The 25,873-nt window shown below is 46.7% G+C and overlaps 6 protein-coding genes across 6 annotated transcripts; 3 read left to right on the forward strand and 3 right to left on the reverse strand.

Annotated features, from left to right (window-relative positions):
* Positions 1-7,552: 7,552 nt before the first annotated feature.
* EYB26_003518 (uncharacterized protein) lies at positions 7,553-9,977 on the reverse strand (the record flags this gene model as incomplete). The annotated part of the gene is made up of 6 exons (XM_054262818.1): positions 7,553-7,779; positions 7,830-7,958; positions 8,468-8,575; positions 8,633-9,601; positions 9,662-9,816; positions 9,901-9,977. The coding sequence occupies 6 exons, from the start codon at positions 9,975-9,977 to the stop codon at positions 7,553-7,555; spliced, it is 1,665 nt and encodes a 554-aa protein (XP_054118793.1).
* Positions 9,978-11,048: 1,071 nt separating this feature from the next.
* EYB26_003519 (uncharacterized protein) lies at positions 11,049-13,374 on the forward strand (the record flags this gene model as incomplete). Its single annotated transcript, XM_054262819.1, has 2 exons — positions 11,049-11,657; positions 11,710-13,374. 2 exons carry the CDS (start codon positions 11,049-11,051, stop codon positions 13,372-13,374), a joined length of 2,274 nt encoding a protein of 757 aa, XP_054118794.1.
* Positions 13,375-13,905: 531 nt separating this feature from the next.
* Positions 13,906-15,028, forward strand: EYB26_003520 (uncharacterized protein; the record flags this gene model as incomplete). The annotated part of the gene is made up of 4 exons (XM_054262820.1): positions 13,906-13,975; positions 14,057-14,504; positions 14,564-14,716; positions 14,779-15,028. 4 exons carry the CDS (start codon positions 13,906-13,908, stop codon positions 15,026-15,028), a joined length of 921 nt encoding a protein of 306 aa, XP_054118795.1.
* Positions 15,029-16,098: 1,070 nt separating this feature from the next.
* EYB26_003521 (uncharacterized protein) lies at positions 16,099-17,790 on the forward strand (the record flags this gene model as incomplete). The annotated part of the gene is made up of 4 exons (XM_054262821.1): positions 16,099-16,659; positions 16,718-17,273; positions 17,327-17,649; positions 17,725-17,790. The coding sequence occupies 4 exons, from the start codon at positions 16,099-16,101 to the stop codon at positions 17,788-17,790; spliced, it is 1,506 nt and encodes a 501-aa protein (XP_054118796.1).
* Positions 17,791-18,208: 418 nt separating this feature from the next.
* EYB26_003522 (uncharacterized protein) lies at positions 18,209-20,261 on the reverse strand (the record flags this gene model as incomplete). Its single annotated transcript, XM_054262822.1, has 9 exons — positions 18,209-18,327; positions 18,408-18,632; positions 18,691-18,799; positions 18,856-18,921; positions 18,988-19,138; positions 19,191-19,756; positions 19,811-19,893; positions 19,953-20,134; positions 20,212-20,261. 9 exons carry the CDS (start codon positions 20,259-20,261, stop codon positions 18,209-18,211), a joined length of 1,551 nt encoding a protein of 516 aa, XP_054118797.1.
* Positions 20,262-20,644: 383 nt separating this feature from the next.
* EYB26_003523 (uncharacterized protein) lies at positions 20,645-25,260 on the reverse strand (the record flags this gene model as incomplete). Its single annotated transcript, XM_054262823.1, has 5 exons — positions 20,645-21,625; positions 21,677-22,417; positions 22,470-23,024; positions 23,086-24,813; positions 24,871-25,260. The coding sequence occupies 5 exons, from the start codon at positions 25,258-25,260 to the stop codon at positions 20,645-20,647; spliced, it is 4,395 nt and encodes a 1,464-aa protein (XP_054118798.1).
* Positions 25,261-25,873: the final 613 nt, after the last annotated feature.

Raw genomic sequence — 25,873 nt, forward strand, 5'->3', positions numbered from 1 at the left:
AGAAAGAAAGTCGAGAAAGCTGTTTCGCGGGACGTGCGGCGGATCAAATTGCGGCGCGTTGCAATAATTCTGAAGTCGAGGGTTCAGAATAGCGCGATGGCTAGAAATTGTGATCAAAGAATGGCAAACCTGACTGCGCGTAATCAGATGCAGGCCCTTTTAACAATTTTGCTCAAAATCAAGCTCTTGTTCGACGAGGCGTTTGATATCTTGAAAAGAAACAAAAACCCGCCTGACAAGCAACACGCGCGTACCTTTCAAAATGCGTCACGTAGAAAATAAGCTAATGCTTATGTTGAGCTTCCCCAATTGACCGTGCCACAAGAGCTACCAAAAAGGTATGTAGATACGTCGTTGTGGTGTTTTGGCAAACGCGAAAGTCACTAAGAAACTAGAACAGACGCGATGGCAAAAACAAGCGTTCACGGTTCACGACAAGACAAACGCTGTCTGATGGGGATTTAAACCAAGCTTGGGTGATTCGACGCGGTGGCCAGTCTAAAAAGGCACGGACGACAGGCGATTTGTTATGATAACGAGCCTTTGGGTCCTCTTTTGGGGGGAGGAAAGGCAGCGAGGCTTAATCGACTTTAGTCGCCTTTTTTTAGGGTGACCACTGAACAGACCAGACGGAAATGCTTTGCAGTGTACGTAGTTTCCGGCGGGTGGGCGAGGAACTTTGTACTAGTACGGTGTAGTCTTGGTGCTACTGTAATGTTGTAACCAGCACGAGGGGGGAAAGGTACCCAGCGGGAAACGAGAGGAAAAATTGGGCTTGACCCAGAGTGGGATAAGGCGGCGGCGCGAGCTTGAAAATGAGACCGGGCCTTGATCCTGGATAGGTAACTGGTCCAAAGGCGCAAGCTGGTCGAGGGTAACTGGATTCGGGATTTTTCTCAGGTCCCGGGCAGTAGCGTGAAATTGTGAATGCTTGGAGATAAAAAAAAGTTGGAATCGGCTGACTTTGGTACTGTAATTTTCGCCCTAAAAGAAAAAGGTGCAATGGCGTGGCCCAGTCGACGGATACACTTGGAGAAAAAGGGGAAAGCGAGAAACAAAGTGGGTTTTGGCTCGCTTTTTGTCTTGTTGGCTGTTGTTCAAGTTCGTTCAGTGTTTAGACGGATTGGCTGTTCGCTTCGGAAAGGAGACCAAATGCAACTTCAGGCCTCGTGGGATCCGTGGGCGCGGTGGAGATAATTTCTGCGCGTGGAGCTTGAGGATAATACACAGGGCTGTGATTGGTGACTAGTGGAGGTGTTGAAGGGGGCGCTTTTTTCTTACTGGAGGCGATCCGGGATATTAAAGGATTTGGCTGTTCGTTTTCGCTGGACGCTGACGCCGGAGCGGAGCAGTAATATCTCTTTGCGGCGTCAAGCGTAGCGGGTTGGCCAACGAAGATGCGAGCCCCACAGTGATGAAATGATGGTTTTCTTTTTTGTTTTTTTTTTCTCCCTGGTCTGAGAGTGAACTTGAAGTTGAAAGGAGTTAGTTGTTCACAATTCAACAAGCAAGTCTATCTGTAAAAGATAGCCACACCACAATGGCCTTCTTTTTTTGCTGCTTCTTCCACGCACGGGCGGGTCAAAGGCGGGAGATGTTGGCTTGGCGGACAAACTCTCTTCCCTTCGAATTTTCGCTTTGCCGCGACGCGCTTTTCTTTTTCTGTCAAAGAACTGTTTCGTCTCAATAATTTCTGGGCATAGACCCTAGACGGGGGGAAAAGCAAAATAATTGAACGGCGCTTTCCCTGATGGCGACAGAAGGATCGAAGGTGTGTATCAAGTGTACAATTTCTGGGCCAGTCAGAATGGCGCGTTTCTCGCACAAAGTGGCAACGCCGGCACGAATACAACGAGGCGTGATGATACGCCAATGCGAGGAGAATAAAAGTGGGCGTCTCCCTGCCGTCGTACGTACAGCTGCAGAGCGTACACGCGATAACAAAGGCGACGAGCGCTGAGAGTGCTCAGCACGTCTGTAGGAATGGGGTCCGGCACCCGCGCTTCGGGGTGTGCTTAGTACCGATGGTATGTATCGAGGGCGTATTGTGCGTATGTAGTAAGCGTACTAGGTAATGGAGCTCCCGCGTTGCTGCCGAGATGGACCGCTAAAATAATGGCAAGTGGATGAGATGACAGCGTTGTAGCGTAGCGTGAGCACACTTGTACTAACAGAGTTAGGTAGTTGCTGAAGTTGGTTTAGGCAGCGGGCTAGTGATCAAGTAGGCGTAGCGCAGGTCGGGGAAGCGGCGACGGCGCGTACACTAGTCAACACGCGATGAACTGTTGACACTGGGTGACTTTTCGATGATAACAAGAGAGACAACAGTGCTGTAGATGGCAAACAGAAAAAAAAATACGATGATAGACCAGATGTAGGTCTGTCTGGATGATGCACAGAGATGTAAGAGGAGGTGGCTAGTGAGAAAAAAATAGCGCGAGAATGAATTATTAGCGAGGGGGGAAGGAGCTGTCGGGACGAGCCTTGATTGATTACTAAGGAAGGGAGGCAGTCCGTATTATGGTACACAAATACTGTTTGTACCGTACCGGCGTCTCCGATTATTGTTTGATCTGTTCTTACTTGTTCCATCGATCAATAATATATATAATCTCTACGGTGTGATCTCCCATCTGGAATCTGAATGCAATTGTATCATCTGCGAACGAACGTAAAACTCCATCTTGCATCGTGGTGATACAGATCCAGCCTTATTTAGTCTACTGTAGTTAGTTAGGTACGTACTAACTAGCCAAGCTACAGCTAACTCCCCTAGCGCCCCAAATTCCCAACTAAACTAGCGACGGCCTGGACTACGGAGTTAGGTTACGCCTGGCTCATGGCTCGTCCCGTCCACCATCACCGTCACTTGTCATCAAAAGGGCCTAGTGCGATGGCAAGTCAGGAACGTGTTTTTAGTGGTATTATACAATAGGCCAGCACTATTTGAAGAGAATGTAGTACGTCGGAGTACTCACGGCAAGGTTAACGAGGTGAACATTCCAGTAATCGAGATCTATGGTTGATGGTTTAATCATACAGCGCGAGTACGTACTCGTAATTATGAAAGTATCTGGTGCAAGCCAATCCTCCACCAACCACAGCGCTGAACACGCTCACATCGAGTATCAGAAAGTGGGACCCGAGTGTTTTGTCTGACTCGTACATACGTGACGATGTTACTAACTAGTTACGAGTATGTTACCGAGGCTATCAAGACTATTCAGTCAGCAAGCAATGATAACATTCGCTAGTTAGTTAGCTATATAGTTATCAGGGAGTCAGGTCAGGTAGACCATACTACGTAGAACCCTGTAAATGCTAAAAGGGACGGGGAGATAGAAGCCACTTAGCCACAATCCGGCGTGGAGATCCGTCTATGCCAGACTTGAATCTGAATCAGTATCATGATCATGGTTAGTACGCACCTGAGTCATTCATGCTAGCTAGATGCGTCTAGTCCACGATTAGTCTGTAACTAGTCAAAGACTCAAGCACAGAGTAGCACTACATAATACATACTTCGTAGTAGTAGGCTACGACGTACGTGAATAATATCGCTCAAAAAACAACGGAGAAACTGTAGTTACTCGGTATGTTCATCAATTATATAACTAACTACCTAGGCTTATTTCACGTGAGCAAACTTCCCTGCAACCAACGAACAACCCGCGGACCCCCTTAATCCTCTCCGGATATTTCTTTGATATTATGTAACAATGAAAAAGCGTCGTACGTATGCATCTCCTCAATTCATCCAAATTGTGTGTAGGAACATCCCAACTGATTGGCTCGTACAATCCAACCTGGGATATACAACAAGTGGGGCCAGCGGCTCAACACACCTCTTTCAGTATCTCTCGATGCAATACGTAATGACGGTAGTGTAAGTCTGGAAGAAGTACGTACGTAGTTAAGTCATGAATGACATCTACCGAAGTTGCAGCTAACTTAACTTAAAGTTGGCACTATCGACAGGGAATAACTACAGAGGAATTCCAGGGAAGTTGAAGACGGTCTGCCAGACATACCATACCCTCCCTGTATGTGCCGCGGGCTCCGGGATTCCGTACTTGTGCCATCCGTCCGTACGGAGTAGGAGAGGTAGAGATGATCATGAGATCTACTGTGTACTTGGGCCATGGTTATTTGGCCCCATTGTTTGATTGGTTGATAAACATAATAAGAGATGATTTAAAGGCTCACCGCTCGAGCCCTGATAGACTGATAGATATTAACTCGTTGGCATAGAGTATGAACAATATATGCGATGCGACAGTAAATACGCAAGTTAGTCCGTAGTAGTAGTCAGTTAGTTAACGTACGTGGACATCAAGTGCTATCAAGAGAGGGCACAAGAATAATCGAGTGCCGACGAGGTAATAATCCACTGTAATACCAATACCAGTGGATCCACAACCGATCATGTGCCACGCCTCCTCCACCCATTTCCCTGGTTGGGTTCTGGCAATGGGGCTAACTTACCACCTCGCGTTCAAAACCTTGTTGATTAAGGGTGCAGCCAATCAGTTCCCAGCGCTTTCCATCAATGTATTTCCGGTGGCAGAGGATTATGTGTTTGTACAGCTGAATACTGCAGGTTGAGTAAGACATAGTAGCAGTAACTAAGGCACTCAGAGCCAAACAAGGTAGTATTTCGCATTCCGCTTTTCGGGTACACACTGCTGCGACTGCACAGAAAGAGCAAGCCGGCACGGAGAGAGCTGTCTGTCGGCATATACGTACATGGTCATGAAGTATGGAACTGTGGATCGCTGCATATCGTCTACTACGTAGTAGTACGTATCGATCGTCGTATTCGGGCATAAAAAACAATGAATTGAATGTACAGAACCATGGTTGACGACGTATTTATCAAATCCAGAGATCCACTTTCGGCCTCAAAGAGGGAAGGAGACGAAGGTTTTCGGTTGTAGATGGGCCAATCAGGCGCTCAAGCTAGGTTCGCAGTCGATACTGTTTTGGGCTTTGTGCATGTCGTCTGGTTCCTTTCTGTACTCTGCTACTATGGAGTACGTACATACATACTATCGAGGACATACTCCATAGTCATACATACAGGTAGCAATGTGCATACTCTGGTATATCTCTCGCTGAGGTACATACTCTGACGTACACCATCCAAAGTACGTAGCATCTTGTCCCCAATAGAGGTCAGAAGTTGAACAACTTGCCGCGGAATTTCCCCGATCAATACCGTATTACACAATACACGGGATGTCACCGATCATCTGTTTCTTTTTAATCTATTTGGTATCGATTGTATAGTTATCAAATAGGAAAGTGCTTGCAAACCGTGCAACCGTGCAACAATGCAATTGCAATAGAATAGACTTTTCATTATAGTTATAAGTTATAACTATCGAGATGAGGAGCATCAATCAATATGGCTGAACCAAGGTTGAGGATTTCTATTTTTGTGTTCTTTATTATTTCATTGGGGGGAGGATAGTTAAGTGGTTATCTCCGTAACTCCGTGTTAGGATGGTGGACCCTGATACGAGCAAGACGAGACACATACGGAGTGCTCCGTACAAAAAAAAGCCTAAAGTCCCTAAACTAAAAGTAAAAGCCCCTTAATTTTGCACTTGTTCGACTTAGCACCGAGTCCGTCGATAAATCGCGTTGCCGAAGTACCGAAAATACGAACCCAACTCACGCACATACACTCTGACAGACTGACTTAAGAGCGTAACCCAAGGATTGCTAGTTCGAGCATCTCTGCATGACAATCCCAATAAACCAAGTTTAACCAACCCCCCCCCCCAACCCCCCCATCGAACCATCCAAGTGGAGATGTCCTTATCAATCATCCAAATCCTATTCCACCCAACCCATCAAACCCATGGGCCGGCCACCACCACCTGGTGACCACGACATACTACGAGCAGCAACTCCGTAGTCGAAAAGGTCAAACCCCCAAACTCTATAGACGGCAAGTTCCGCTCCTTAACTTCTTAAGGAAGGAATCCATTGACAGAGTAAAGCTTCCTCGGCTCTTTTTTCGTCCGCGAGAATAAAAAAAGCAAAGACATATATACTCGCAGTCCGGTGGTTTCGCAAAATGAGGGGAAATGTAACTGTCTGATTGGCTCGATATGGTCTCATTTGCGTCTTTGACTGATAAACTTAGGACTTTCTCCGTTCTTTTTTTAAATCTGCGAGGTCTAACTAAACGACTCCGTAGTATGTGATGATTTGTCGGTCAGCATTCAAAGTTTATTCAGAGACAATCTCGCGATGAATTGCCATCTACAGTCTGCGGTGCATGCATACAACCAGCCCTTGGAACATTTTCATCGGCTGTTTCGGGTTGCAATCATGATTCACGCCTAACCTTGCCCACGAAAGTATCTACAGAGGAGGGAGAGACCCTGGGAAACACCGCGGAACCAACGGGCAGGCCAGCGGGTAGACCGTTGGGGGTCCGTCGACGGGAGGGGGGAGACGGTTTCTTTCTTACTGTTTATCTGAAACTACGTAACTTAATTAATCGATGTGAACACCGTTTGATTAATATCGATCAGATGTGCATGCATACTCCGTACACTGATATATCTGTAGCCCAAGTTCATAACCAGACAAGCTAACTACTACATAAGCTTTCAATCGTTACACGGCCTAGCTACTCTAGGGACAGTTGTGTAGTTTAGTACCTAGGGTATGGTATGTAAGGATATCCATGTGCTCAACGTCGCACAAAGCAACTCGACCTAGGTATGGAGTAAACACTAGCCCTAGAACCATGCATACCTCCAATCTGATCGCATTCACCAGTTGACTAGGCTAGCAGTTAGTCGTACTACGTACTTGACTAGACTTGCATCGAGGCGTACTCTAATTCCTTTGTCGTTAGAGGACAAATAGAACTTCCATGCATGTTCTTCGTGCGCTCTAGGATATATATATGTTCCAAGATTGTGTAAAGAAACTAGTCGAGTGGTACAGACTAGGTACCAGTCCTAGGTATATATAAGCCACTTAATCACTTAGGTACCCATGTACTTAACCACATTATAACTCCCGAGTTACTAAATGCCGGTCATGACTAGACATACATATTTAGCTAAGAGATTTGTAGTTACATGTGGCTGCTACGCAGCCGACATCAACTGCAGCAGCGTATTGACTGCGCGGGCTAGAAATGATATCTGACAGTCAATTCCTAAACCTAACTATATATTTAGCTTCATAACTTAATTTCAACGATGGTGCACATGTGTGCTTGGACTAGCACTTGAGCTAACCCTCTAGTGAGCATCAGTCGATGGACATACACTACGTTTAACATGCCATTAGACAAGGGAAGTAGCTGATATGTAAAATTACTTGCATTGCTTGCAAATCTAATTAATCATCTGATCGGCCAAATAACCGCATGTACTGTAACAGAAAAGAAAAGCAGTCAGTCTATCATAGAACGAAATAACCCTGCAAAACGCCGTTTTTTCTCGAATAAAACGTCCGATCGAATAGTGACAAAAGTCTTTTACGTCGGTTCGGAATACACAATACGTGGGAAGCAACTCGTCTACCAGCGTCGGTTGTTTCCAAGGGGGGCAGAGTTGGAAGCAGTGTAACCACCACCACCACCACCACCGCCGCCGCCACGGTGCCAGCCACCACGACCACGGCCACCTCCCCAACCTCGGCCACCACCGCCACCACCGCTGTAGCGAACCATTTCGTGTAGACGAGGGTCGATTTGCTGCTTGGCCTCGCTAAGGATGGTGACAAGATCACGAGCCTGCTTAGAGTCTAGAAGTAGTCAGTATGATGTGAACAACAGATCCAGGGGATAAACTCACTGTCAGTGGTAAAGAACGTAATGGCCGTTCCCTTAGCACCGGCACGGCCAGTACGACCAATACGGTGAACATAGTCCTCCGAGTTGTTGGGGTAGTCATAGTTGATCACATGAGTGATATCACGAACATCTTTAAAAGAATTACATAGGTTAGCAAACAACGCAGTCATTTCAAGCGGCATGACCTCTGGACCCTGGTCAGTCGCGCGAAGACTAAGACTTGATGCACTCCTCTCTTGGATCGTCACCAAGTTTATTCAGTAAGCCCATGGGCTGGCAATGTTCACGGTCCTGAGCGACCTTGGATATTATGCAGCTTTCACCGAGATTCAATAAAACTTTCCGTGGCTCTGAAGATATCCCAGAAACGAATAAAGAGCATGAAAAGGAAATGAGTAAATCCGCTAAACTGCACTGTGAGTCCAAGGTCCTCCTGGCTAGAAGCCAGTAAAGTCGAACCCGAAAAAGCCTGGCTAGTCATGTCGACCAACATGTCTGAAGAGAGAAAAGGCACCGTGCCATATGTCACACGACGTCAACGGGTTAGAACTCGACTAAGTCGAGTATATAGATCTGCCAATGGCAGAACAGAGGAAAGATATGAAGGGGGAGGAAGGGAGGGTTGAGTTGTAATCATACCAATACCACGGGAAGCCACGTCAGTAGCAACCATAATAGGGCTTTTTCCGTTCTTGAATTCTTGCAAGACCCAGTCACGTTCGTTTTGCTGTTTGTCACCGTGGATGGCTATAAGATGTTAGTATCAGGTTATCCTTTCCTTCTCGAGTGAGGAAGAAAACTTACACAATGCTGGCCATCCGTCTTGGCGCAAGAAACGAGTAATGTCATCGGCAACACGCTTGGTACCAGTGAAGATAAGACACTTGTTCTTGCGGTCTTCCATAATCTTTTCGAGATGCTTGATCATCTTATCGCGCTTTTCAAAGTCCGAAACAACCTCGACGATCTGTGTAATACGGTGGTTGGCGGAGAGGTCCATAGAACCGATGTTGACTTGAATGAAATCGTTCAAAAAGTCGCTGGCAAGTTGGCGGACTTCCTTGGGCCAAGTGGCGGACCACATGCAAGTCTGTCGGTCAGGGCGAATCTGGCCAATAATTTTGCGAATCTGAGGCTCAAAACCCATATCAAGCATACGATCTGCCTCGTCCAAAACAAGGTAAGTGACACGACGAAGGTTGGTCTTGCCAGCTTCAAGCATGTCAATCAAACGACCGGGAGTGGCGATGCACACCTCGACTCCACGGCTGAGGTCACGAATTTGAGGGCCCTTGGGGACACCACCGTAGACACAAGTGTTGCGAATGCGAGATGAGCGTCCAAATTTGCTGATTTCGGTCTGAATCTGAACGGCCAACTCACGAGTGGGTGCTAGAATGAGGACAATGGGTCCATCGCCGGGTGAAAGGAGTGGCTGTGCGTTGATGTGGACAATAGCAGGAAGACAGTATGTCAAAGTCTTTCCAGATCCAGTTTCGGCGATACCAACGACGTCGCGACCGGAGAGAGCCATGGGCCATCCTTGAGACTGGATAGCAGTGGGCTTTGCGAATCCTTGTGCCTTGACCTCAGACAAGACGTAGTTGGGGAAACCAGCCTCATCGAACGACTCGACTGGGCGAGGAACATTCCTGCCAGTGACAGCCATTTGGTGTTCCTTACGGAAGGCATCGACATCCTTTTGAGAACGGTTTGTGACATCTTCGTGCTCTTTGTAGAAAGACTTTTCGAACTTGGGGAGAGTGGAAAGATCTGAATAGAAATGGTTAGCATGATACATTCAATTACCATCTGGACGTGCTTGATACTCACCCCAGTCTTGAGTTTTCAAGCCAGCACCAAGCGCGGCCATACGATCGCCGCCGCCGTTGCCGCCATAGCTACCTCCACCGTGGCCGCCGTTGCTGTAGCCATTGGAACCGCCATGGCCGCCATTGGAATAACCACCGCTGCCACCACGTCCTCCTCTATATTAGTGTTAGTGTTGTTCACCAGGTTGAGTGAGAGAACCAAGTTCTCAAATCTGGATAAGGAGAGACTTGAATACATACCTGTAACCACCACCACCACCTCCATAGGAATCACGGGAGCCACCGTAGCCACCGCTGCCGCCGCCACGATAAGACATGATCAGGCTGATGTGTCTGAAACGTGGGAAAGATGTATTATGCAGGAAAGAAAACAGTCAGTCTTGAGATCTCGTGGGAGATGCCAATACTGAGATTTATTAAAGAAAGAGGAGATGAAAAAACAAAAAGAAGGAAGGAATGGGGAAGAAAGAGTTAGCGTTAAGAGACAAAAAAATTTCGAGAAGATTTCGAATCTTTTAAGTAGGGAAGGGGCGGGCGGCAAAAACTCAGCACTAGCGCCAGGCGGTAGTACGGTTCTGACAGAAGGGGACTAGCGCGCTGAAAGATTAGCCAATCAGAAACAACAAAAATAAAAATTCAATTTTTACAGTAAGCGTTTGCCCTTTGAGCGTTTGATAAATTTTCAGTAAAATTTGAGAGATGCAGAATGGGCCGACTTTGAAGAGATCATCAACAATAGGAGCACAAAATCTTCTCTAGTGTTTGAGTCAAGTGAAGCGTATCAGATTGATATGAAACTATGAATAGTTAACTACTATGGAGTATATTCAGTGTGGACTCTGTGGAGGCGTGGCGTATTACATAAGCAGGAGCGGATAATCACGATCGGAGTTTCTTGCCTTTTTGGAAATTTTCTGTATTTTGTACCTGAGACCTTGGCTCTTTCCTCAAAGCAGTCAAAGTGCTTGATCTCGACCACTTCGTATTCAGGCTTGCTTCTGCCGTTGATATCTTCTCAATCGTGTATAATCTATCCTTTTTGGCGTTTGTAACGAAGTTGATTTATTTCGTCTATGCGCGTGTGACTTGTTTTCTGGTTGTTCCCTTTTTACTCAGGCCGATTTGCCGTTCCAGCTTTTTTGACGAATTCCTTGACTTGCAACGAAACTCTTTTACCCGAACTTCTGTCGCCTCGCTGAAGTTTGCTTTACGAGCAGTCCGTTATCCTCGAGCCACACGAGTCCGTTCGTAGGACGTTGTCGAGATCGCCGATTGTCGTCGAACATTTCACATTGCTTGGGGGCTGCATCGCTGGAAACGCGCATCCCGTCGCTGGAGAAATATTGGCTTCCTAGTACTTCTAGTACTGACCGCTTATGCATGGTGCAATGCTTCGCTATAGCAATGGGTTCTTAAGGAACCTAGGTGCTGGTGCGCGTTTAGGCAAGCGATTTCAAAATGATACATTATCGAGCCTCGGCGCTTCACCACATGTCGGATTCAGCTTCACCAGAAGCACCTCGACTTTCGTTTCGCAACCACCGCCTCCGCGTGCTCAGTATGAAGAATCTTTCGAATCCATTGATGACGCTCCATCCAGAGTAAAACTGGCCCGATATACACCTAGAACATCGCTTCGCAATGCGCGGCTAGTGGAGTCGCAGGGCTATAACCGCCATCTAAGGGAAAAGGAAAGGAGAGAAGTTGCTGGAAATAAAGAGGAAGTTGAAATGCTCATGGAACTTGCCAAGGGAAAAGGTTTTCCTGATGGGGTCAACTTGTCTGTTGTTAACAGAGAATTACACTGGTTGAACGATCCGAAGGACTTTGGAATTCGGATTGGTTTACTTTTACAGGCACAAAAAGTTCCGTTAGCTGTTGCAATGATACGGCGAGCGGAGTCCATGAAGATGGAGACCTCCGCAGCATGGAACCGGCTTCTCAGTTATTGCTTTGAAAGAGGCGCGCCGCTAGCCGCTTTCCGGTTTTATAATGATGTAAGGACCTCATTGACACCCTTTACTGTGCACGTTATCTGACGTTTCATAGATGAAGAAAAGGGCGCGGGCCCCGACAGCCCATACATACACTGTCATGCTGAAGGGACTCTGTCGAAAGTCTCTTCAACCTGGTGTGAAACCCGTTGACCTTGCGTACAAGATATATAGGCAATTACTGGATACCGACTCAGATGTCACACCCAGCCACCATCATTATCATGCCATGCTCGAAGTGTGTGGGACATATCACGACATGGATATGTTATGGACTGTCGTCGGGGATCTTCCTGAGCTTGGTCCACATAAGCCCACGGCACAAACATATACTTTAATACTGCAAGCTATTCTCGGTGCCCTCGATAACAACATTAGAGATATACCAGAGGATCAGATGGAGTTGAGAAAAGAAAAACGTGAAACTCTCATTCTCGATGCGAAGCGGATATGGGCAGATGTCATAAGCCAGTGGCGAAAGGGTGAGCTAGTTCTTGATAAGGAACTGGTCGCAAAAATGGCTTGGGTGCTCATTGATCCCATGGATGAGCTCAATTCGTACAATGTTCTTGCATTGTTCAAACAAACAATGGATGTTCCTATCCTTGTTCCTAATCCCAAGGCTGCGCCCTTACAGGGCTCCGAACAAGGGAAATGGGAGGCTGCCCTGCGTCTCAGCAAGAAACGAGAAGGATTTGACCAGGAGTTCAATTACACATCCTGGAAATCCCTAGAGTCTGAGCGTGAGAACAATGAGATGGAGGGGCTAGAAGACGATATGGTTGCGAAGGAAGAAGGCCAGGATACAGAAAATCTCGTGGAAGATCTTGGAGATGTCTTTGATCCGGTGGAGGAAGTCAACAGCGAAGGCGGGCCTTCGTTTCTTAAGCCGGATAACGCGCATCTTCACATTATTTTGACGGTGTGTCGAATCTTGACCAAAGGTACGGCTCCGGGGAGGGGCTACTGGAACCTTTTCACTCTGGACCAGAACGGTTACAACATTGAACCGGATCCGGGCAACTTTTATGCGTACTTGCGACTTCTTCGGATATCTCGATCCAGCCAGACTGCTCTCGATGTAGTGCATCAGCAAATTGTTCCAACGGGCAAACTAGATGGAAAGGCGCTTCATATAGCTATGAGTTGTTGCCTTCGCGATCGAACAAACCCCAATGTGCTCGTCATTGCGCAAAGTTTTCTGTCTGTCATGCTAGAGCACCTTCCTTTGCCTGACCCTAAACCACTCACAAACTTCATTGAGCTTGCAAACGTGCTGACTGAAAACCCGCAATGGCTCCTTGTCCTCAGAGGATTAGAGGATATTGACCCCAGTGCGACAAATCTCACCATCTTGGGCCGCAATATGAGGTGGGCACTTCAGAAGACGGTCATTGAAAGCCTCGAGCCACATGCCAACCGACTCTATGAGTCCATGGAGAGAGTGCTAGATTCGCCAATGAAATATTACTCGTCGGGGAGCAATAAGTGTCCAGACGCTGTCAGCGGTCATCTTGCACTTCAATTCATGGTCAAGTTCCGTGAGTTGCTGGACAGAGTGCTTGGGGTTCAATATGGCGATGTAGTGACCAAGTCAGATCGTGACCGAATTCTACCGTTGGCGATTAAACTGAGAAAGTTCTCGAACCCAGAGATTGCTGAGAAGATCGAACGCTCTGTTATTATTCGTCCCCTGAGCCATCATTACTCGTACGATTGAGCTCTGAAGCTTGGATATGTTTACGCTTCACCTTTCTTGTAATTTTGTTGCCTGTACTATACATTCCTCTCTTGTATTTATTCTTTCTCACTATATGCATGACACGGCGTTTGACATGTTGGGACCGATGGCATCTGGGATTTTGATATAACATTTTACATAAATATTTTTTTTCTACATCGGACTACTTGAGTGCTTGTATATTCATAGAAGGCTGTTGATAGTTAAGTCAATTAAGCCAGTTAAGTTAGCTGATAGCGGCTAAATCCGTAAGCGCGCGGGTCAGACGGGACGGGCCAGAAATGCCACTCTAGCTTCTCCTTGTCTTTCAAGTCCAACAACAACCAATGCGCTGGTTTGCCCTATGATCGTTGAGTCGCCTTGTTTGATATTATAACAGTATCAACTCCAGGCATTTTGTCTTGCTGAATTTAATAGACAGCTCGATCTCCGACATTGAACCCAAAGGCTGTTTCAGATCTGAAATCGAAGCTGTTGCCTGCGGGCCAAACATAACCGCGACAGAACAAAATGGCGTCACATCTTAACATTGACGACGATGATGACCTTCTCGATAATGACCTTATAGATGCGGATGACGGTTAGTATACTCATAGCATTCTGTGATAGGATCAATTGAAAAGGCATCATCTCGATACTAATGCGTTGCACAATGCTACAGCTGCCATCGAAGCCGACGATCCCTTGAACACATCCGATACAACACCTCTACGAGGAAACATTCAATCAGACACAAATGCAGGCTCTACTTCTTCACGAGGCACTGGCGGTCTCGGCGGCTTCTCCTCAAATTACCTTACATCCTCCATACCCGGCGAAGATCGTCGCGCGCCGCAAAACACCATTGACGAAACTGTTTGGGAGACCCTCTCTCGCGATCTATTGGCCGTATGGGAGAAAATGAGACAGGTCCTTTGGCCCAAGTATCTGCTTGGTGGTCTCCTTGTTCGAAGTGGTGGCGGTATTGGCGGTGCCGCGGAGCGAGGGGAGGCTTCTACTGGCGCTACTGGGTTTGGTCGGAATTTGCGTGGTTTGGTGGGTAGATGGCCTGATGCCGATGTTGTGCTTCAGAGTGGCATGAGTGAAGGTTTACGGGATTGGGATTTATGGTATATCATTTCCTGTCCTTATTAATAGAGACAGGGTTGCTGACAATTGTGTGCTATAGGGGCCCTCTCATTTTCTGCTTACTTCTTAGCATGTTCCTCTCCATGCGAGCTCATGACGAACAATCGTCTCTTGTATTCTCCGGTGTCTTCTCTATTGTGTGGATTGGAGAGGCCATTGTCACACTGCAGATCAAGCTGCTTGGAGGAAATATGTATGTCTTTGCTTACTACCACCCTTGGAGGAAAAGAGTGCAAGCTAATCCATTTCATACAGCTCATTCTTCCAATCCGTGTGCATCATCGGATACACCCTGTTTCCTCTAGTCATCGCCGCACTCCTCAGTGCACTAGGTCTACCGATGATTGTGCGAATCCCGGTCTATCTTGTCCTGATCGCCTGGTCTCTCGCTGCCGGAGTCAGTATCCTTGGGGGCTCGGGCGTACTTCGCAATCGCGTTGGTATTGCGGTCTACCCATTGCTCGTCTTTTACATTTCAATTGGCTGCCTCTGCTTTATTAGCTAGGCAAGTGCTTCTTTAGTTGTCGAATTATGTATCAATCTCTTGAGGAGATCATCTTGTTTGCCTACAGCTAAGTACTGGGCGATGACCTTTGAATGGAACCGTTATTTGTCACATGTTTGTATCTTATTCCATCTATATTATGTATTATGTGCGAGTGTTAAAAACTGCTCCATATCATCTTTGAGATACCTAGTGGATATATACATTTAGTTATATATATATATATATTAGGGCAAGTATTGTTGTCATGTCGTTGCCGTGGGGCATCAAGCGGCATAATTAGCGGCCGTCACACATCAACAACCAGCTGGTACAACTCATGAACAACAAACCACCAGCTTCACCTTCTCGTGATACAACTGCCTACACCGATTGTCCTTTTCCAGTCAACCCTCGCTAACCCGCGATTGAATTACCGTCTCGTCAAAGAAAATCCTTTCTTTGCTGATCGGTTTCTCTTCCAAATAAAGCGGTTGTCCTCGGAGTCTGGCCGATTCACGAAACCAAACGACAACAATCCTTCGATTCGTTCGGTCGGCTTTCCCCAGCGAGGGGTACCTTATTCCAGGGATCACAATTGGCACCAGATACGCATTACAGAGGTCAATATAAACGGTGATTTCTGGTTTGACGAGAAAAAAAACGAGCGAAATCGGCGATTATAATTTTTTCTCTCATTTGCTGGTGATATCGACGATATTCACTCAACCTCTATCGATTTCTCGGGATCGTACCTACAATAGACACCGTCGATTCGACTGCAGGCTTTTTCTTACTGTTCTGCTATTCTTGATCCTTTCTTTTTATTGCATCCCACACACGGCCCTTCGGTCACTGAGTGGAATATACCCGAAAGAGGGGGAACTGAAGAAGAGAGTGCTGGTAGGGCAAACCCCTCGCGTCAATCCATCAATCGCCCAGTGCTATCGATTCTAACTTAATCAAAAAACAGCTGTAGCGACGAACCATCGAAATAGTGAAATTCGTCACTTTTTTCTAAATCTCGTTTTCGGTTGCTTTTTACTCCGCCTTAATAGTGACCTAGCGTCTTCTTTGCCACGTTGAATACGATGTCTGCCGCCTCGGAACAGATGGATGTCCCCGCCGCATCTCACAGTGATATCGATCTCATCAAGGAAGACACAATAACTGCCTCCGATAATGATACCGCAGAACCCGAGCGCCCGGTGCGAAGAAAGCTCCAGGAAACGCGGATAACGTCAGAGGGAAATCCTTCTATTCCTGACGATGACGTTGAGAATGACGATCGGGGTCGTCTGAAGAAGAGGTCTCACGATGACCTACAGGAAGGGACAATAGAACAGCCAACTGATAGCGGCCACCGCAGAAAGAGGTCGCGTGATATGAGCGATGATGATAATCTGATTAAAATTGATGTTGATCGGACCACCACCCCAGAGCCGACAACAAACAAGGACGATGCCTCGGCGCATATCCTCAGTCCGAAGAAGAAGAGAAGCCTGGATCAACTACAAGAGAACGGTGTCAGCGCACAGAGCGAGCAAAAAGCCAGTGTTCAAGAGAACGAGAAAGAGCGTGAAACGAAAAGACATCGCGACGCTTCCCAGGACAGGCAAGCCGCTGTTAAGGATGACGCAGCTCCAGTCAAGGTAACTAAATGCTTTGAAAATTCAATTATACGGTATTGGCTGACGCTCTTGTTTATAGCCATCTTTACCAAAGAGTTTCCTAAACACCTCTGCCGTTTCCCCCTTTGCATCGTTAGGCTCCAAGTCATCTGAAAGCGACCACACCAAACCACAAAGCACATCCTCATCCGCGTTTGCTGCTTCCGGTCTAGCATCATTCGCGAGTTCGGAACAGTCGCCCTTTGGGGCCTTGGGAGGATCCACTCCTACATCGTCAGTCTTTGGCAAATCGACAACGACAACATCATCAGCCGAAAAGCCTGCCGGCACCGGCTTTAGCTTAACTTCTTCTTCTAGTGCTTCTCCATTCGCCAATACGGGCGTTTCTGGTTTCGCATCTTTGGGAGGCTCTGGATTTGGAAGCGGTTTCGGCAGTGGAGGATTCGGTGGAAGCGGAGCAACGAAGCTGAGCAGCTTCGCTTCTGCTACCGGATCAGGTTTGGGTGGTGCAACGACAGCAAAACCATTTGGTGCGGAACGAGATGAGGAGGACGAGGAAGAGGACGAGGAGAGCCACGTGATAACGGCTGGTTTTGAGAAGGAGAAGGAAGACGAACGATTCTATGCACAGCAAAGTATGTATACCTTCACAATGGAAAGCGAGAAATTTATGCTAAGAGTCAAACAGTCGAGACCGGTGAAGAAGAAGAAAAGACATATTTCTCCTGCAAAGCCAAACTATTCCACTTCACAAACAAAGAATGGAAAGAGCGAGGCGTGGGCACATTCAAGGTCAATGTCAAGGAGCCTCCAAGCAATGCTGATGACAACACGCCAAAGAGAAAGACCGCGCGTATGATTATGCGTGCCGACGGAGTGTTGCGTGTTATGCTCAATTCGCCCATTTTCAAGGGTATGCCAGTCGGAGAAGTTTCGGGAGAAGAGCCCAAGGGGAAGCAGCTGAATCTGGCAAGTGTTGAAGATGGTAAAACTGTGCCTTTGCTACTCAGGGTGAGTGGATTGCCTTCATCCCCTATGATATCAAGTTTTGTGGTCTAAGTCACTAACATATCCTTGTATATATAGGTCGGCAATGCAGACTCTGCAAAGGAATTATACCACGTGATAATCGACCTCCAAAAGGAATTATGAACAAATGAACCATGACGGAGAGAAAAATTCGTCTGCATAAACCGACAGAAGATGCAAACTTTGTTGCCTTCTTCTAGAATAGACATCAGCGTCATTACTTTTATACTTTTTTCTACTTCCTCTTCATTTCGTTTTTTATACTTTATGATAAATCAGAGATGTCCTTTAGTTTCATTGGGGGATTTTCGTATCATGGTGTCTGCATGGGCGAATATACCCAAAGCATTGGTGGAAGCTATTCTTGGGAAATTTTGGGTTTGGCCTTGTTTCTTGATAGTCTATTGGACAAATTATTCTTTACTTTGTGTAATGGAGATACCGTAGTAAACCAAATCATGTAAGTACTTACCTATGTAAGTATTAAGACGCTGCCTTCATCTAATACATAAACATCAATGATCCTTCCTAAAGTCCCCATTCACTCTCCCAATCCCATATCCCAAAACCCAATTTCCAACTCCGTCGCTCTCTTGAAGATGCCAACCAATTCTTCCACTCTACTGGGCGAAACCTGATGCATATGTTCTTCCAGCAATGCTATCAACCAACCGTAAATTAGCCGCCCGATCTAATTCTAAAGCAACTCCTCCATAAAGGACAAGAGGAAAGAGACTCACCAGATCCAGACTTAACAGCAGTCGCATAATCCTCCGCCACATAATTCTCAATCCACTTCCAATACCTATTATTCTCTTCCCCTTTCACCGTATTCTCGGCATCGTCGTAGAGACGACGCGCAATTGCACCGTAACCGATCAGACATGGTGCCAGAGCTATTTGGAGGGCCAGCCAGTCTTCGGATTGGCCGATGTCGAGGATGTAGCGGCTATAAGCGACACATGCTATTCCCCCAGAGAACTGTTAGATGGGTGAGGAGAGAAGGGAGGGGGGAGGGCAGACCTTGTTTTTCGGGGGTTGCTTCCATTTCTTCGCGGGTTAGGCCAAAGCTGGCGCAGTAGTCGATATGGAGGGCTGTTTCTGTGTTGATGTGTAGGACTATTCTCGCTGACTGGATACAGAATCAGTCATATGTAGCCGCTTTTGAAAGAAGAGAAGTTGACTTACGGCGGCTATGGATTTCATTGTGCGAGCTTTGTAGGAAGCGAGGGCATTGCTTCTTGCGAAATGGATCTGAATTAGACATGTGAGTTTGTTATCTATGACATACAGCCAAAACTGGAGATGCGGAAAACGTACGAGGTAGAGATAATCCTGCACAAGATAATCCTTGAAATTCTTCAGAGGGAGGCTGCCATCTCCCAATCCCTGTACAAACGGATGATGTGTAAATCTGTGCCAGATAGGCTTCATATCTGGCCTGTTAAGAACGTAGTCCACGAATTGACCACTAGAACAGCGTCAGAACAGAACATTCATGGCTAGGAGGAGACATGACTTACGGCGCAAAAGGCATACTATATAGCGAGTGGAAGTGATTGATCGGTCCGCTCCCTTGACCCATATCAACACTCAGTTTGATTCCAGCTTCGACATATTTGATGGCCGAACGAACTGACGTCTGTAAATCATTCCCCTTTGCAAGATTTGCCGCTATAGCCGATGCAAGAGAGCACCCTGTGCCGTGAGTATTCTTTGATCTCAGATACTCTGTCTCGGTTAACATCACTACCTCTTCCTCGCCATCCCCAGCAGCAGAATACAAAACATCAACCACAATCCTCGCTTCTTCAGTCGAGTTCGCTCGTACCCCCTCAGATGTGAATGGTAAATGACCTCCTTTCAACAAGACGGCTTTTGATCCGAGACCCTGTACTTTCTTTGCAAGCTCGATCATTTCATTTACATTCTGTGGTTCGCTGACTGGTGATTGACCCGCATTTTCGAGTAGCAGTTTGGCTTCAGGGATATTGGGCGTTAGGACAGTGGTTAGTGGGACGAGGTTTGAGCGGACATGTTGGATTGCGTCTTGGGGGAGGAGTTGGGAGCCGGATGTTGATATCATAACCTTTCTCTGCATTAGACGATTATATCCTTAGAAAAGGAGAGTGTGGGTATATACAGGGTCGAGAACAATAGTTTTGACGGTATGTCTCTTCAATTCCTCCGCAATGACATCCACCGTCTCTGCGGACGATAGCATCCCTAAAACACGAATCAGTCCATCAACCGGCTATACGAACAGGAACGAAGGTAAAGGGTACCAAGTTTAACAACATCAGCCCCAACATCCTCCAAAGCAGCATTGATCTGTTTCCTAACAAACCCTGCCGGAACAACATGGATATCTTGCACACCCAACGTGTTCTGTGCTGTCAAACCTGTTGTAGCTGTCAAAGAGTAGACGCCATGAGCTGTGAGGACTCTCTGATCTGCTTCGAGGCCGCTGTTCCATCGAGTTAGCATGATTGTGCTATTTTATTGCAGAGTGAGGGGTGATGTATGATAGATATCACGACGTACGCTCCACCTGAACTATCAGATCCCGCGATGACGAGAACCCTAGGAAGCATTTTCCCGATTCAATTTGATGGCAACTCTACCCGTACTGATTATTTTTTTAGGTGTAGTAGATTCAAAGGCCGATATTTCAATGTTGATAGAAGTTGTTTTACTTTTTCTACAAGAGTTAAAGCGATGTCGGAAAATGAAATAATTCTTTGCGGGTCCCGGTGTCTGTGGATATTTGAGCTGGGGTATAGGTAGGTACCGTACCTACCCGCTTTTGGTACGAAGACTCTACAGTAACATGAAAGACTCTATATACATATATATACAATGCCATTCAATCAACTCTGCATTATTATCATCTAGACAAAATCAAAAACAGGGGTCATCACAATCAATATTTTCATCAACGCCGATAATCAAAATCCCAAATGCACAGAAACATATCCTAAGCCAACATGAATTTAAACAGAGTATCCATCTCGACCCATTGCCGACCACACTTCTTCAAATACCCATCAACCACTCCCTTGACTGTAGCGAATCTTGCTCTGTTATACTCAGCCAGGGCATGGATATTGTCTTTGGCGTCACTGGCCTCCTTTGCAGCAACTGACTTGGCCTTATCGACATCCCAAAGACCGGCAAAGTAGAGGAGTTGGTTATACATTTGCTTTTCGGTGTATTCGTAATTCATCCGGCCCAGGCAGCCTTCTGCACGTCCTCGTGGTCCCAGACAGCGGTGACCATATACACTCATTTGCCTGGTGCGATTGCCGCAGGAAGAGTCATCGCATACAAGCCAGCCTTCATAGTACTTCGCCGTTTGTGCGCGAATCTGGCTTTCCACTTGTGCGACTATGGAGATTGTTGAGAAGACGTTGGCGCAGGCCTCATTCGGACATACCACACCGTGTGGAGAGCACATTCTAGGTGATGAGCTTAAGCCCTCAAAAACTGAGGACTCGCCGCAGTGTCGGCATCGGAGAGAGAGACGGGCTGAATGTTCAAAGCGTATAGAGTCGGGGATTTGTGACTCCAAGGGGTAAATTTTCGCATCTTGCTGACTGTTGGAACGAGATGTATTAATCTGATACTTTCGAACATCTAATCCCAAGCATTCCGCAATGCGGACAGGATCTGTACCAGGAATTGGTGCGCAGAGACGCTCAATCGGCGGGAAGATCTGCTTGAGCAGGTAGTATTCAATATCAGGTTTGAGCTCCGAGTCTGGCTTCATAACATCCTGGAGTGTGTAAGATCTCTTCGGAGGCGGGAGATTGGCAGTTTCAGAGTCACCACTTGTCACGATGTATGCAATGACGTCGTTGGGTCGGATTGTCTTGCCTCGAGCGATTTCTCGAAGAGCAACCTGGGCAGGAGGCATGCTCTCCTTATTCGGGTATTCCTCTGGTCGTTTGGAAAGTTTCTGCATACGTTAGTTCACAACGTCTATTTGAAACAGGGTCAGCAAACTCACTGTATATATAACATATTTCTGCACCGGAATTTTGTATTCCTTCATCTGAGCAGTGACATCTCGTAGGTAATCGTGTACTTTATTGAGCACGACCTCCGAATCTTCACCGGAAAGGATCTCATCAAGTAGTCTCTTCGACACCTCCTTAGACAAAGCACAGTATTCACGACGCTTCATATCGAGACCCTTGACTTCAAGCTTGTCGACATATTTGCCATCGATCTCGGTCATATTGATAGCAGCATACTTCTTCTTGGCGTGAAGGAGCAGACGGCGGAAGACATTGTCAATGTCAATTTCGAGAAGCTTGTAGCGTTCATTGACGGACGCCTTGAATTCCTCGCCGACTTTTAGAGCATCGCTGATCGTGTCCATGTTGGTATTGATCATCACAGAGTCAGTATCACCGTAAATGACTCGTAGCTGTTTCGACTCTGCGAGGTCTTTGGTACTGCGAAGAATCTCACGGCCTTTGAATGTCGTAAGCATGGCCAATGGACGGGCATAGAACCGCGATTGTGTGTAACCCAAACAACCGTACATAGAGTTAGCTGTTAGCTTCAAGGCCATTTGCTTGGTATCCCACAATGCTAGTTGTTCAGTCGTCGCCCTCTTGTCTTTCATCAGCTTCTTGACCTCTCGACGCCGTGTGACCAAGTTGGCAATGAGACGCGGCAGGATGCCTTGTTCTTGGTCAGACGAGGGGACTTCTGGGACTTGCTCTTCATTTTCATTCTCAGCCTGTAAAAACATTAGTTATCGCTTCAAACGCATTCATGTAAATAGGACTTACAGTTGAGCTTCGGTCGACCGTTGTGAAGCAGATGTTGAACTCTTGAATGATACTAGGATACAAACTGTTGAAGTCCATGACCAGAACATATCGATCGTAAAGTCCTTTCTCCGGTTCGAAAACGAGACCACCCTTATACTTCTCCTTCTTTTTCTTATCAGTGGAGTCATCATCGTCGTCCACTTTCTCTTCAAGGGCTTTAAGCTGTCTGTTCGAATACTTGTCTGGGCAGATATACTTGTTGCGGTGGAACTCATGGAGCAAGATGTACTCGTTACGCTCAGCGCGAGTTCCGGTGAGGGTTCTTGCCCATGAGTTACCGGCCAAGTTGGTAAGGACCTTGGTCAGAGAAAGCATCTGTAAGCGGATTACCAATGCAGAGATGAAATAGGTGTCGGCCTCGCAATGAGTGACGTATTTCAGCAAGCCTTCTTTGGTCGTAGCCCAGGTCTTTAGCGCAGCTTCATTATCAAGCTCGCTTCGAATGTGATCGTCGCTCAAGTAGAGCTGACACATCTCGGTCAATGTCCACGACTGACATTTGACCATGAGAGACTACATAAACGCTCGTGTTAGTATGAATAGCACCATTTATCGAATGCATTACTGTACATACCTTGCCCATGTCGTTAGCGAGATCACACATCATTCGACCAGCGATAAGATGTCTGTCAGCAAAGAAGCCTCCTCCCCGGTTGAAGTTCTTAGGCCATTCAGTACGTTTCAACCGACCAACTCGAGACCAACCCGGAGTTTTCTTCTCCTTCATTCGGTTCAACAAAATTCCAAGATCAACCTCTTGAAGCTGATGGCCCATGATGATATCAGGGTCCATTCGCTCGAAGAGGGCAAGGAACTTGCTGAGAAGGAATTGCTCATTCTTCTCTAGCATGTAAACCCCTCGTTGTTTCTTCACTTCAGCTTCGAGGCCAATAGGATAGGATGTTCCCGAAGGACGCATGACTGTGAAAGTTTTGCAAGGCATTTTTTCTGGAGGTGTGGTCTCGGGTAGGGAGACATTTTCGTAGATACGAGCACTTGCGACTAGAATTTCCTGTTTGTTTTCTTTCACATTAAGCTGAGTTCTGAAAGACAAACTCATTAAGGTCAAAGGAGGGGTTTCCAATTCCGAGTCTGGAATTGTGGTGATTGTATTGGGTTTTGAGACTTGACATTCAAACTTGCACCAAGAAGCGTTGGTAGCTGCTGAAAAGTCTGCTTCTCCAATCTTAAGCCAGCAAGGGCCCATTACATGTTTCCACAAGACGAATTGTTCGAAAAGTGCTGTGTTGGTACCGAATACGTGCGAAAAAGTCTCGCCCGTGGTATCCATAGGTAGAACTGGTTTGTCATATGGGTAAAGAAGCTTCAAATAGTCCCCTTCCTTAGGAATGTTTGGAAGCTCAAATGCGTACTTGCGGGTGCATGGTTTGATCTTGTGCATGCCAACTTTGAGCTTTGTCATCATCCCATCGACTTCCTCGTAGACATCTTCCATGTCGACTTCTTCGTCGGTAACATGTCCATTCTTGACGCGGTTTTCACGGGGTAGGAAGAAGAGTTTGCGAAGAATGTTGTCAACCTTGACAAAGGAGCTGACATAAGAGCCAGTCTTTTTGTTTTTGACCTTGCCAAAGAGACATAAACTGCCGTTGACCTCGGTATAGTCAAGCCAGAAGAACTGAACGCTGCCGTCTTCTTCAATGACATCCTGTGCTCTCACTTTGCCGAAGCCAATATTTTCTGTTGCGGGACTACTGAGAACGTTGAGTTTGCTTGTCACATTATCCCATGTTGCCTCCACTTCGGCGGGAGCACGTGGTGGCGAGGAACTCGATGGTGAAGGGTATGGTAGTTTCTTGATCTTTGGCGGTGGCTTGCTTCCTGTCATGTTGACACTAGAAGATTTGCTGTCATGGTGTCCAGTTGCTTGAGCCACGTCCATCATATCTTCATCCTCATCCTCTTCTTTGATAGTGTCCTGCTCATTCTTGTATGATTTTCTTTCAACAGCCTTTGATATTGGGGACGAGGGAAGAGCGGCGTCACTCATTGGGACATTCTCGTCATCGTCACCACCCAATGCCAGCGTACCGTCATCATCGTCATAGTCAGGAATATCGATGTCTTGCTTGCGCGGAATAGGAGTGTCCTCGCCTTTACCCCGCATGCGTGACTTTGAGAGTTTTGACTTCTCCGAAAGAGGGGGTGACAGAATACGGACTTTGCGTCGGGTCTCGGATTTGATGATATTCTTTGTCGGTACTCGAGAGGGTAGGATATTGGTATCAACGTCACCCAAGAGATCTGCCATGAAGGCTTCATCTTCGGCTGTTGCAACAGGCTGTTTCGTAGATAGTTAGCACTCATGTCTTTTTAGACCAGCCGTCAGAATACATACCTTTGGCTTTGGCGCAGTCAGAGCACTGCTCGTGTTGAAATACTTTGAGATACCATTGTTAATCTTCTCTTTTCGCTGTTTCTCTTGTTCTCGTTTCCTCTTTGCTGCCTTTCCTCTGGCGGGGAGGTCATCATCTTCTTCGCTGTCGCTATATTCTACTCGGTCCTCGTTCCAAACTTCGCGTCCATCATCTGCGTACCCCTCGCCATTGTCGTCAACAACAAAGTCGTCCTCATCAAGCCGTTTCCGAACAACCTTTTTGTAACCTTCTTCGTCGACTTCGTCGTATATGGATCCCTGGTCTTCGACTTCGTAGGTGGACAGTCGCTTCTTGCCAGAGGCACGAAGGGCTTTGAGTTCGGCAAGCTTTGCTCGAGCTGTAGCCGACATTATGAGTGGACTATGTTGAAAAGCCTCATATGCAGAGTTAAGTAGTAAGCTATTTTGGAATAAAGTACCAATGTCAACTGTATGGGGTAGAAAGATGGATTTCGTTGTTGTGTCTTTCAAGGGCGGATGCTACTAAACTAATTAAACACGCTGCGGGAATGTGGACGCGCCGAACAACGCGACGTGATAAAGCGCTAAACCTGTTTCGGTATAATTGAGTGGATCACTTAACTACGCTAGTGCAAAGCCCTTACCCTAACCCTACGACATCCCTCTCTAACTGTTGGATTGGCGGGTTTACTCCAGGCCAATCCTGAATGTATCTTACAAGGATAAGAAAAGAAGAAGTGACTAGCAAGATTGTGTGTATTGTGTTCTCTCTGTCTGTCTGAATACATCAGGTTCCAAAGCCGGGTTTTTATAGACATCTGGTGAGCTGGTTTTATCGAATCCGGCATGTAGGGTTGACATCATTTGTGACCTATCATGAGGGGTAAAATTGGGGGCTATAAAGTAGAGCTTCTGATTGACTGCCTCATTTGACTGCCTCTGGATATCCGGATTATCTGACACTAACATCGTGTCAGGATAACATCGTACAAGTCATCAACAG

This window comes from Talaromyces marneffei, chromosome 2 (assembly GCF_009556855.1).
Source record: "Talaromyces marneffei chromosome 2, complete sequence".
Taxonomy (NCBI): Eukaryota; Fungi; Ascomycota; class Eurotiomycetes; order Eurotiales; family Trichocomaceae; genus Talaromyces; species Talaromyces marneffei.